We start from the raw sequence: 14,150 nt of genomic DNA on the forward strand, positions 1-14,150 counted from the left end.
AACAGCAGGAATTTTAAAAATTGATTAAGTAAACAAGTGTAGGACTGGGTCCTGGAGTCAACAACCACATCTAGGTGTAGGCTGTGGAATATTATTGCAGAAGTTACTCGCAGTTGCACATACAATTTAGTAACTCCACACACAAATAAGCTTTCATGCAGGAATTTTCATGATAATTAAGCAGGCAAATGCATAAACATTTATATGCACTGAGTACTTGCCTAAAATATCTGAAAAAAAATCAGCACAGAGTTTCAATTCTTTTCTATATTAAGATACAGGATCAGAAATCTGGGCAGTGTTGACATTGGACTGTCACTGACTTTAATAAGCCAAACATCTGGAGATTTCTGAACCTCCATTTTATAACCTACATTTATAAATTAAGTTACTAATATGACAGAGTTTTCAGATGTATATGTTTTTCTTGGAAAAGACATGATGTATTTCAGACTTAAAAGCTATATCATCTATCTGAAATCTCATCAATTTTAACTATAGGTTCCATGATGATTCAAGTGTAACACTTGTCTTTGTCTGACAGCCAGTTACTTTTGTCTGTTTACAATTTTAATAGATTTACTTTTTTAGACAGTGGGCAAAAGGTGTAAACAGGGAAGAAATCCCATAAATGAATAAAAGAAAAATAGTTCAACTATATATACTATATATACAAATATATATATATACTATATATACAAAATACTGTCAAGCATATAAATTTAAATTGGAAAAGGTAACTGAAAATGAAAGTCTTTAAGAGGTACTGCATAGCCAGCATAAGAGCCAGAGTCACCACAGGTTTTACAGGAATGAACATTACTTAAATATGGTCAGTGGCTCCTTGGTTTGTGAGTGTAGTTACGTAGGAATCTTGTGAATTATTTTGATTGTATCCTGCCCATTCTACCAATACAATAATCTTCTTAAGTAGCACTTTGGTTGCTAAGATTGGTACCATGATCACTAATATAAGGGACTGGTTGCGCTGGCTGATCTCTGCTTTTATTGAATTCAGACATTTGCAGCACCAGTCTCCAAATCAGGCCATACTGCTGGACCTCAACATACAAACTGGGACAGAAATGCAGGTGTGATGTGCAGTTCCACCTTTTCAGGGCTGAATCAGCTTGCATCTCTAGGGGAACACAGCTGCTCCTCTTAGCTCAGTTACACAATCAAGTGTGTGGCAGCACAACACACCAAGCTCAGAAAAGGCTGGAAAACCCAACTGAGCTGCTCAATAACTAATGGATGCTTGATACCAAACTTCTTAACATTTCTAAACATTTTAGCTCATAAACCCAGCAAAACTGGCCTTCAGGCATAATTACGGCTGATGGAGGCACAGGAATGTACCCAAAGAGCCAACACCTTACCGTTGCTGTTTCATTTTCCAGAGACAGGTTTAGAACGATGATCAATGTCCTGGGGGACGCGCTGGCTGCTGGGATCATGGCCCACATCTGCCGGAAGGAGTTCATCAAGGATGGTGACGAGGTAACCACACTGTGAGCCAGGGTGTGCTGTTCCATGGCATGGAACCTGTGAGCTCCCACATCTGGTTTCTCCAGCTTATAAAAGGTGTTTCAGAGAGAGGACAGAATTGGGCAATGGGCAGCTGAATTATGGAGAGGTAAAGGTATCCATGCATGTGTATATGCATAATCAATGAGCTCACATCAAAAGCAACTACCCTGGGCATTGCAAGCCCCTGAGTCAGCATAATCTCAGCCACCCTTGCAATAATTTTCTTTCCAGACTAGCACGAGCACATGACTCCATTCTAGACTTCATTCTCAGACATCTTCATGCTTTCTACATTTAATAGAAGTCCTTCCTTACAGCTTTGCTTTTCCTCCTCTGTATCTTATTTCATACAGCACACATATCTCTGTATTCTGCCCCTGCCTCCTTCCACTCCTATGCATTTCTCCTTCCTCTTTGGCATGCATAATTCAGTCTTTCCTTGTAACAGGAACTCCTCATGTTCTTCCTTCAATCCTTGACAAAGGAGATTCCTAATTCCATGAGCCCATCAGATTTGGAGGAGCTAATTTCCACCCATTTTAGCTCATGGCAGACTTTCATTACCTTTCTTCCACAAAGACAGAATAGTTCCTGCAGGAACTTTTCTTCATCAGGACTAATCTTCACAATACAAGTTTCATTTCTGTGCATCATCTGTAGTATTCCACACAAATAACAAAGTTTTGTTTCTATCATTATTTCTCCCATTCTACAATTTTGTGGTCAATCCCATTGATTGGGATCCCCTTCCTAAAACTTTCATTTAAAATTCCTGCTCTTTCAAGTAGCATGTAAAAAGACAGATAGTGTCCTCTGAGGTAATTAGCACCTGCAGTAATTACTGATGAGAGGATTAGGCCTGACTATAGGGGCTACACATGCAGCTACCTACAAACCCCCTAAAATACAACCTATGGACAAGATAGGTCATCCATTACAAAGCCAGAAGTGTAGGCCGAGCTCCTGCATAACACAGGCCTCCTGACATTTCACTGCTGTATTTAGAACTCAGTCAGAACTTAAGAAGAGATGCTGCAGTAATATGAAATCCCTCCTGAGGGATTATTTAGTCATCTGTGATGAGATTTTTCTTTGAATCATGCTCTGTAATGGTATTAAAATATACCGTTAGTCTGCCATACATTTTGGCTGCATAATTTGTGCAGTTAGTAATATATACCCAAAGGCCTTATTTTCTCAGCTGCAAGCCCACCTCCTTTCTTTGCCAGTATTTACGTCTTACTTTCCCAGTCAGAATCTGGTTTGATTTAAAGAACACTTCCACATTTAACTTATGAATCAGTTAATAAAATCCCCTTTATTTCCTTCAAAAGAGACAAAACTGAAGAGACGGGTGTTGTTTTACTGGGTTAGAAGAAAGGCATAAGGCAACAACAAATGGTTGTTGGTCCATTTAATTGCACCCAAGAGCAAGCACTGTCCAGAGCTCAGCACAGTGGCCATTGAGAGTCTGTACCTTTTGAAGTGAGCTCTGGAATTCTGGTCTCTGTTTACCCTACTTGTATCATTCTACCAAGGGGAAGCAGCTGTTACCATGAGTGTAAGTTCAATTAGAGTTGTGACAGAATTTGCATTTTTACAGAGACTCCTTTACTTCATGCCTTAGTGTATATGAGAAACAGCTTCTGGAAGTCCATGGGGGCTCTATATAATCCTGCTGAAAGTAAAGCAGCCCACAGGCTTTACAAGTAAAAATTCCCTTCCTGTTGTATACAGAAACCAGTGGCAGTATTCCAGATCTTAATGCTTTTCACATAGGTGCCATTGATCTGTGAAACTAAGCCTATTAACATCCATCAGATTGTGGCTTACCAGAGGAATGGCTGTGTGAAGACCATGAATGAATCTCGTGGACCAGAAACAGTGAAAGAGTTGCAGCACCATATACCCATACAAGTGGAGCAAGAAGAAACTCCAGTGGAGAATCACACTAAGAAATCCAACAGTAAAGACCACTGCACTATTGAAATAAATGAACTAGAAACAAATGTGTGACTGCTACACTCAGAGGTATCTCACACCCCAGTGACCTGATACCAAATCTCTACCTCACAGCTGGAAGAAGGACTCTCTGCCTTGAACAGGAAAATGTGGATTTATCGCCACCCTGCTTGTACTGGAGCTAGGAGACCAGCTGTGAACGTCAAGAAAGGCACACAGCTTGCAAGAGACATGGGCTTATTTAGGTGGAAGATTTTACTACTGAAAAATTAACTAATGGACTGCTACTGTTTTATTCTGCACTCACTGACTTCAATATAGTATTTGACACTCCTTTGTCTTCCTTTTTTTTAAAAGCTTTTTTTTATTTGACCCTTTTTGATTTTCTAACCAAAGCCTTTTTTTGTGAATCTCAGTAATTACCAACACTGTAGAATTTTTGCTATGTGAAAATGTTTCACCAAAATTGCTACAGATACTAATTTTGTCTCATATTCACTAAATATAGAGTTTGTGCTTAGTTTTAGAACAGCAGTAAGAAAATCACACTGATTTCCTGATCTCAAGGTGTTACATCTATTCCTAAATAACAGTGCAAGCACAGGGGAAGTGAAGTGTGCATATGTGAAAGAAAGGTCATTAAAGTAATTGTGATGAACAGCTTTCAGAGACAGGCAGTCAAGTGTGATATCTAACACAAAGATTTCCTAGGTCACTGCAGAGCACAGTTTGCCTTCCAAGTGCCAGATTTATTAACCTTTTTTTAACCTAACTCTTCAGTACAGTCAGTTGCATGCACATGCAGTGGCAGAGGCGATGTGAGCTCTAATCCATAAGCACTGGTGCTAATGTGTCCTCTCCTGTAACCTATAGGTTGTTCCACTGTAAATATATGTTCTACTGTATAAACTCAAAGCTCAAGCTCATGAACGATGTGCTGCGTCCAAAGGGCAGACTGAACACAAAGTGGGACCTGACCATGCTGAGTTAAAATGGGGTTTTGTGAGGAGTTTGCTGTGGAAACTGCCCCATTATTTCTCATAATTCAGTTGACAGTCACTCCCTTTCCACTGTCTACTGAATCTTTCATTTACAGTAAAATCTGCTGCATATGTTTCCAATGTTTGTGATAGAGAACATTTTTAATAAACCTGCCATTTAAAAACAGGCTGTCTGTGCATTTCTACTATTAGTGTCTTATGTCTCTGCTAAAATAGGGAGTGGAAGTGAGGAGACCTTTTGAAAATTTGGGATTTGATCCAGAAATTACATACCAGCTCATACTGATACACTTGATATATTATATTTAGCTACTTGTGGCATAGCAGCTTGAGATACCATGTGCCTGGTATACTAACATGCTCTTCTCATCTGTAAGGGAAAAATAACCCAGTCAAAAAGGACAATTTCTGCATTAACCAGAAGCAGAAGTGTTTCATGCATTAGTTCATTGCAGATTCAGTGTATCATTCATTCATGATTAGTGCTTTTCCTGGGATGTACACATTCACCTCTTTTTTAAGAGCTCCTGTTCAGACTATTTCTTATATCATGCACTGAATAGTTGCTCGGAACACTGTAGTATAGGTAGTTTAATTACCAAGCAGTAAAGCCAGAAAGAACACACATAGGTCCTCTTTGTAGTAGAAATTATGAATTATTTTGTAAATATGTACAGTTGCTAACTGTTTTCCTGATTTGACCCTAGAGTGAAAACAACAAACTCAGAACACAAAGAATAGGGAAGAACTGAAATGATTCAGAGCAGTTTGCTCCAGAACAAGTCCAGTAAAGGACCTGCTCTGCAGAGTGTCACAAGAATGAGTGACTGGGGAGAGCTGAGGCTGGTCTGTGCCCCTCTGAATGGGCAGAAGCACTGACTGACAAACACATCTGATCCTGTACATCTCAGCAGCACTGCAGCTCCTGGAGGTTCCCCTCATCCCTCCCCAGCTGTCCATTCCTGCCTGCACTGCCTCCCCTCCTCTCCCAGCTGTACAGACCCAGTTATTTATGAGGCCAGACAAAGAACCAGATGAGAAGTATTTTTAATTCAAACCAGTTCACATATGTTTCTAGCACAGTCCTAACAGACAGTTGTGTCAACACAAGTGAAGGGGTGATGCAGGGACAAGATCAAGCAGCCACGGATGAGACAGGGTAAGGGCACATGGACCAGGCAGGGTCTCTGTGTGCCAACTGTGCCCACAAAGAAAACACAACCAAAAGTTTCAACTTCACCCAGTCAATTACAGCTACATGAAGTGATAGTATAATCCTGCCAGTCATCTATCCGTTTTTACAAGCACCTTGCATAGATAAAAATGAAAAAGAAAGATGCCAAGTGGATCCAAGATTTGGAACAAGTAGTCCCAGACTAAGTGGTTTAGGAGAGTCTGCCCACACACCATGACACTGTGCCAAGCAGAAAGTGCTCCCAGCCTTACCACCACCTTCTAGCACAGTCACCTACAACCTTCGGCTAACTACAAGTGCAAATCCTTTTGCCCCTTTTCTGAGACAGCTTACTTGGTGTGACACCTCAGTGCAGTCATGGCTCAAGAGGTCTAAGTCAACTCTTGTGCTTAAGCAGCTCCTAGAAGGAGAACTTCAAACGAAATAAAGCACCAAAGAGCAGCAGTCAGTTGTGCTGCTCAAGTCCTGCACAACAAAGAAAACCACAATTTTGCCCATTATGCTCTCACATTAAGGTAATGTGGGAGTCTCATGTTTGAAGGCATATTTTTATGGAAGCAACAGGCTGGTTTAAAATCAGCTTTCTGCATTCAAACCCTACTTAAAGAGTGTCCAGTTCTGCTTTGCAATTGGAAATGCATTATGTTTTTAACATCTTACTGTTTGGATTTTTAAAACTTGGGGTTTACAGCAATCTGTGCCTCCCATTTAGCTGGGAGGAAGGCAGTGGTCCTGTTTCTCACCCGGCCTTTTCCATTTGTGGTATGAAATGCTGTAACTAGAGGTCTAAGGCACTTTGGGTCTTGGTTCTGGTGAATATGTGTTGCCTAGTGTATTGTGTCCTTGACTGGGGCACCTGACTGCTACTGCAGTCATTCTGTACTGAACACAAGACACCACTGTTAGCTGGGAGAGGTGAACACTGATCCTACGATCATTTCTGATCATTTCTATGCTAAGTTTTCCTCCTGTTAGCTATTTCCTGTGTCTTGTGGTGTGTGCTGTCAAGCAGCTTGATGCATGGTGCAAGTATACTAGCAGTAGGTTCCACAAGATATTTGTATGCATGGGTCTGTTTATAATCACACTTCCTTCCAACAAAAATAACATAGCTGTTGATTATGAAGTTAGAGTGCAAGCTTTGTTTTGGTAAATATGTTTCTCCTACTTTAAGAGCATAAAAACAAACATGTGACCTTTACAGTCTCAAAAAATTTATATTAAAAAATCAATCGACCAGTCAATCACTTATTACAACAGTTTGCATGGTATCATTTCAAGCATATGTGGAAAGAACATATTTCTTAACTGGCAACATTCAATCCTATTTTGAAGTTGCCTCCCCCTGCCAAACAAAAAGGGAATGTGGCCAATTAAAGTTTTCTAAAGGCACACTTGGGAAGAGTCTTGAGGAGGGAAAGAAGATAATTAAGAAGGGTGGTCCACTGCATACAGCTATAGAAAAAGAATTTGGAAGTAACCCAAATTAGCACATATTTATCAGAAGCAGTGGTTTTATGCTTGTTAATTTGAAACTCCTTTTCTCTGATGATACTACTGAGAGGAAAGAAGATACTGCAGATTATTGTGGCATAAAACATCATTAAAGACATATTAAAACAGGTTCTTGAGGATTTTGCCAATGCCAAGGAAGTTCTGCAGCATTGAATTGCTGTAATAAATCCTCATGCAACAATTAGAACTGAGAGAAAGAGATACAACCAGAGCACTTATGCATCTCACTAATTCCCAAGAGCTTTTGGCTGCCAACCCAAATACAGAAGTTTATGGAACTAATAGTTATTCATATGCTCTGCTAGTCTTAATTGATTCCATTTAAATTATTTAATTGCACCTATTTGTGCCAGCTGAATATGAATCCTAACATACAAATATGATTATCTAAATAGTCAAAACACTAAATTGGAATTTCCCACCTGCTATACTAGCAATTCCATGGCACTTAGAAAAGACAGGAACTCTGTAACACCCCATTTGATGAGGTCTCACTTTCAATTCCACAACAAACATCCATTTTAGTCTCTTTTTAACTACAGCAAACTGATTTATAATACTTTCAAAGCAGACAGAAAGCTTCATCTTCAAGCCAGATGGATAGTCTTGGAAATGACCTCAGTCCTTTCTGTGCTTTCCATAAAAATGAGGTAACTATTAGCAGAAGGTGGTTATTGTGTGCGGGCAAAATGTGTAACCTGGGAGATGAAGTGCATGTGGAAAACTCAGGCTGCCTTTGATCTTGCCCAACGCTAAGCACCCCCGTGTCTGTGCCTCTGCTGAGCACCCAGGTGTGTTTTTCCAGCAAGAGCAGCCCTGTCACTACAGCCACAGAGACAATGAGCCATTGCTTGCTTTCCTCTGCTGGCACTAAAGCTGAGATCACAGCCCTCCCCACCTGAAGACTAAGTACCGGGAGGAGAGAAAATAATGAAGGTTTTTCTACAGTGATGCTACTGTTGCCTTCCTTGCAGTGGGAGAGCACAGCTTTTTGCAGTAATAAATATCTGGCTTTGCTGCATTTGGAAAAGAGGCCCCAGAACAGACAAATTTAATGCACTCATTCACTAAGGACTGAGCTGAAACACATGTATTGAACTTCTCAGTTTAGCCTGTGATTTCACCTACAACTGAGATGAGAGACACTCAAATTTACATTCCTCACTAACTACTCTGGAGCATACTGATTGATATTCCTGGAATTTGTAAGAGGGTTTGTCCCAAAAAACCCCAAATGGATTAGATCAATAGAACAGGAAGGGTGGTCACTACTTAAGGTCAGGTTCGGTATTCACTCAGACTCCCCAAGTGACCACAAGAATGCAGGGTTTGCTTCCCCTCTGTAAACAGAGAAAAGGTCCTTTCTAAATCAACAGGGTGATGCATGGTAAGGATAAATGAGCTGAAGACTGAGACAGTTACATAACACAGTAAAGGGGGCTCATGATTACCTTGGATTAGCCACTTCTGTCTCTCTGGAAGCACTACTCACAATAGTCACAGGAATTGCCAGGCTTCCATTCTAAGTGACAGAACCTCAGATGCCATCATTTATAAAGCAGCAACAGTTGCATCTCTTTTGCCCAGAAGATGATGTATGGGAATAGATTTGGCACAGCTAAGACTTTTGGCAGATTTGTGTCACAGGGTATTTTAGAAATTTTACAGGCTGTCAAAGTGAAATCGTAGCAGTCTGTTACTGAGAGTGGTATTTTGGGGAACGAGTACAGAAGGCTTCAGAAAGACAAGATGGGGAGTATGGTGGGTGAAGAGGGAAAATATTCACTCACTTCTCCTTCAATAGAATCAAACCTTTCCCTGCTGGCTCCAGGAAGAGATGGTATCAATAGCTGGAGCTGTAGGGAGGGAGCAAGGCATCCCTCTCCTCACAAAACTCCTGTCCCCACGTGGCCACTGAAGGCAAGTCTGAGGTACCCACAGCATCTGTGACTCCCTTCACAGCTGTCCCTCCTTCCAGCACAGAGCACACAGTCCAGCACAAGAACCAGCAAATGTTGCTCCTGAAGAGTTTGTAACTGAATCACTATAAAACACCAGATTTCCCATTCCACTGGGAATTCACTGGGATTACTCAGGTAGGTGATAGGTGTGCTTTACAGGTTCCAACTCTTTGTACTGCAAGGTACAAAGAGTTCTACATCTGTTCCTTTACAATCGGCCCTCTTTCATCACAAAGAGAGATCTGCATTTCATTTAGGAACTAAATGTATGCTTCTGTGTTTCTGCACACCACACCAGCTGAAAGCCAGGCTTTGACCCACCACATGAAACTCACTGTAGTTAATCACTGCTTTTGAGCTTTCCTAAAAGGGATCTGATATCTCTAGGCCACCACTCACCCCCCAAAAAAAGAAGTATTTTAATAAGATGGAAAAAGCAGGGGAAGCAAAACAAGAAGTGTTTTATGTTCACAGCTATCTCATATTACATCTGCTACAAAAACTGCATGGGCTAAATGGCAAAACCAAAAGAAAAACAAGACTGACCTTGAGATGTTTCATTATGATTTCATTGCTTCTAGTGGTTGTATTGGGTTTTACCACTAGGCTATTAAAAACATGTGGAAAGTATACAGAACTAAGTCAAACTGAGCATTTTCAACCCTTCTTTTTTTTCAATTTAAATACTTTCATATTTCTTTAATGAGTTTTCCTGAAAACAAAGTGCAGAGATTTGGGTAGTCTATATTGATAGTTAATCAGTATAATCTTTGTTTTAGAATAAATAATCCACTTTTTTCAATAAAAGAAAGATTTTTTTCTGACATTAATCTTTCCGAACCACATATCTGGGGAGGGAGGAATCAGGATGGACAGGAGGGTGTCACTCCAGCACTGTGGTCGGATCTAGCTGTAGCAGCAACTTCTGAAAGGAAGTTTAAAAGCTCTGCAACTGGGAGAATTTCCACAGCTCCTTCTCAGCTGTGGTCTCCACACTAGTGCTGAGCACAGCACTGATGTACAGGCTCCCCACCTCACCTTCTGCAGAAGCACTCCAGGGTAAATTTCACTATAGGTATTAAGAGGTGATCTGCATCCTATTTTGTTCATCCCACAAGTGGGAACAACCTAGAAGATTCACTTTGGTTGTTTTGGCCTGGTTTGGCATTGGGAGATTCCCTTTGGTTCCTCCTAGCTGCTTTGCAGAGAGAGCAGGAACCACCAAAGTGAATATTCCAGTGTCAAATCATTCAAGCTGTGGATGGTGAGGGTGCCTCAGGGTACAGCAACTCAACTCTTCAGCACATCAGGGAAGTGCTTTGAGTTTTATTCCACTGCTGCATTGCAATAAACAGACCCAAAACAGAAGTCCACCAGAAAGAACAGGAGACATCTAGAGTGTTATGTAAGTAAGCAAAGTTAATTTTAATCCTGCATAAAAGATAGCTCTTAAGATCTTTTTAAAACTAATTCCTGTGATGACTGTCAACAAACAATTCTATCCCAAGTAACAAAATGAGTCTCATTAATTTCTTGTATGCAACTGGAGCTGAAAATACTGAAAATCAATACAACTTTTATCAGAAGCAATGCTCTCAGCAGTATCATAATCATACGCTAAAAAGAGATTCTGGAACTATCATGGGGAAAATTTGAGTAGCCTGTACAACTGTGCATTAAAACACTCTTTGCCTGATTCAAAACCATTTAAAGGACTTTCTTGATGGACTTTTTAATGTCCTTGGATACTACTGAAGAATTTTTATGGAAATACTTTGTATACTGGATTATTAGAACACATTTATCATCCATTGCCTACACATATATCTCACAGCTGGCAGACTTCACAATAGCAGCATGAATCACAGCTACAGGGCACACCAATATTTTCCTCACTAAAGGCAATCAAGTTCTTTAGGGAATTTACTCACTGTTCTTGCATTAGCAACATAAAAACCAATTACAATGACCTCCAAAAATTAATCCATTAGAGAAGGAAATATTAAAAAAAAAAAACAAAACACCAAACCAAAAAAACTAAGCTTATGTATGTTATATAAGACTCTATAGATGTTTAAGTTTTTAGGATAACTACACCCAAATCCAGGAATCCAGACTCAACAACATTACACTGTAGAATGAAATCAATTAACAGGAAGCTTCCCAAGAGTCTGCTTCCCATCAAAAATTCTACTTGTAAAATATGTCGTTATTCTTGCTAAATCAAAATAAATTTCCTTAGTTTTTTTTTTTAGTAAAATTTGCAAAAATGTTAGTGGGCTCAATCAACATGGTGAGAAGGGGCACCATAAATTAAACTTAATTACCACCAGGAAACACTTTCAAGAGAGAACAATCAAGAAGTGTTGATCAGACCCCTCCCAGTCCCTGCTCTGCATGGACCACTGGGGAGCAGAAGAACTGGCAGTGGGGTCCCAGGAAGGAGGATACTTCTCATTCTCATCCACTTTGCTAATGCAGGTCCCCAGCCTCACTCCTGCATGCACCGAACGCCTGCTCAGGAAAACTCCCCCTGCTCCTGCACAGCAGCAGGAGAGGAGGAGGGCGTTTGGCCACAGAGCCTCAGGATCAACCCTGCCAGCTCAGCTCTTCAGCACCTGCAGGAGCTGGAGGATCCTTTCCCCAACTGCCCTTTTAATGTACAGTCCTAAAGGTTTTATGAGAGCTAAAATAAATAATCTCCAAGTCCCAAAAGCAGCGATTCTTCTTGAGTTGTTGAGCAGATGCAGCAGCTCTTCGCCCTGGCAGGGCTGCCTGGCCCAGAGCCCCCAGTGAGGGGGGAGCTGCCAGCCCCAGGGAGCAGCTCCACCGGGACACTGTCCACTGCCGGGGACCCTGACACGCTGCCAGATCTGCAGTCAGTTCCTCAGGAGCTGTCACTGCTCCCCCATGGGAGGCACTGGCAACCTCTGCCCCCACCACATCTCCCTTCAAATTTCATCCATAGTTTTTCTTCAAAGGTTTTTTTGTTTGTTTGTTTGTTTGTTTTTTTTCCCATAGAAGTATAGAATCTTTGGATTGTAAGGGGACCTTGAAGATCATGTAGTTCCAATCCCCTGCCATGGGTAGGGACACGTTCCACCAGACCAGGTTGCTCCAAGCCCCATCCAATTCACCTTGAACACCTCCAAGGATGGCACAGCCACAGCTTCTCTGGGCAACCTGTGCCAGGGCCTCACCACCCTCACAATAAAAAATTTTTTCCTAATATCTAATATAAACCTACTCTCTTTCAATCAGAACACGTTCCACCTTGTCCTGTCACTATATGATCTTTTAAATAGTCTTGTCCCATCTTTACTAAAAAAACATTAGTTTTTAAATATTTTTTCCTGCGAAGAGTATCTATATACTGTGTAAAGCACTTATTTTTCATTAAACAGAACACTTAGACCCCGGACACCACAGCACGGCGTGAGAGGCGCCTGAGGCAGGGCAGGACGCTCCTCACCGCCCCACAGCGGCCTTGGCTCCCCGCCTCGTCCTCCCTCCCTCCGCCCCACGGGCCCCTGAAGCTCACCCCTCCTGCCACCTCACACGGGGATCATGGTGCTCCTTGCACAGGGAATCACGGGCTACCATCTCGCATGGGGAGAGCCTCGGCCTCCCCACAGAGGGGCCGCCACGGCCGCGGCTCCCCTCACAGCCGGCGGGATGGCGCCCGCTCCGCTGCGGGCCCTCCGTGCCTTTGGGGCAGGCGGAGCCGGCGGCTGCGGGGAGCAGAGGGGAACGCGCTCCCTGCACCCGCCCGGCCCCTCACACCGCGCCGGGGAGCAAAGGGGCGGTAAAACCCTGGGGAAGGTGCAGCACTCGCAGGCCTTTTCCCCCAGAAATGGCCAAGGAAGAAGCCATGGCGTTCTCTGGAGCGGGCAGTGTGGGGCAGGAGCAGGCGCTGGGTGCCCCAGTCCTCATGAGGGGATGGCCATGGGGGGATGGCCATGGGGCGAGGATCCTGGAGGGTCGTGTGAGGGGAGAACGGCTGCAGAACGCCCGTCCACATGGCAGACACAGATGGGCTACGTGCCCACCGCCTGGAATAAAAGCTCATTATCCACGAGCTATTTTTGGCACCTGATTAATTCTTTATAGCTCTCAAGCTGCATTTGTACTCCTGTCGCTGTGAAAAATCATAGCTCAGAAAAATCCCATTTCCCCCCATTTTGTGCAGTATTCTCTGTAATGAGGAAACATGGTTTTTTTAAAGGAAAAACAGCAAATAAACCCAGACCTCAGGCTGCATACAGACCACACAGGAATACCAAACATGTACAAATGCATATTTAGGGATAAAATTGCCAATTGAATGTTTTAGACTTCAAGTTTTCACTATTCATACATCTATCTCAGCCTTAAATCTCTTCTATTCTTCTTTTTCACAAATCCAAGCAAATTACAGGAAGGAAGTTACGTGAAAGCAATGTTTGCGTTGCCTCTTTGTAGCCTAAGAAAAGGCCAACTTCCCAACTCCCATTTTCACTACAGGAAATAATAAAATTAGAGCCTGTTCCTGGGTCCTGCTCCATACAAGGTCTGGATTGGACTTTTGGATGATGGGTACCCCCCACAGTGAAAAAATATGTAGGTTTAGACCCATGGACTTCTGATTATTCTTCAACATCCCTCATGGCATCTCTCACCCCTTTAAAAGGAAGAAATTAACTACTATTTTGGCCTGACAGCATTGTGTCCAATGTCATACGTGCTGACAATACCAGGTTGGTGAGGAATAAGGCCTGTGGTTCTCCCTCACCAACCTCTTACAGAACAGTCAAAGAATCTTGGAGCACTTGAGGCTTTTACTGGGTAAGAGTGGTGGTGTTTTTTAGAGGGGGAAAACACTGCCCCATTTAAAGGACAGATTCAGTGTGCAACTACTTGAAACGAACTTGGATTAAGTGTTTCTTAACTTCACCTTTATACTATGTGCACCTTCAACTGTAGGTGGGTCTCCTTTGGCAACGGCTG

At 42.2% G+C, this 14,150-nt stretch overlaps 1 protein-coding gene across 2 annotated transcripts in view; it reads left to right on the top strand.

Annotated features, from left to right (window-relative positions):
* SLC1A7 (solute carrier family 1 member 7) overlaps positions 1-4,607 on the top strand; it is a 47,642-nt gene extending 43,035 nt beyond the window's left edge. The window contains exons 10-11 of one of the 2 annotated variants that reach the window (XM_002193700.7): positions 1,401-1,500; positions 3,310-4,607. In XM_002193700.7, the coding sequence (XP_002193736.1) occupies positions 1,401-1,500; positions 3,310-3,546 (337 nt within the window). In that variant the 3' untranslated portion in view covers positions 3,547-4,607. The remainder of the gene's footprint in view (positions 1-1,400; positions 1,501-3,309) is intronic. The other variant, XM_072932914.1, reaches the window with a different exon arrangement.
* The last annotated feature ends 9,543 nt before the right edge of the window (positions 4,608-14,150 follow it).

Source organism: Taeniopygia guttata, chromosome 8 (assembly GCF_048771995.1).
Source record: "Taeniopygia guttata chromosome 8, bTaeGut7.mat, whole genome shotgun sequence".
Taxonomy (NCBI): Eukaryota; Metazoa; Chordata; class Aves; order Passeriformes; family Estrildidae; genus Taeniopygia; species Taeniopygia guttata.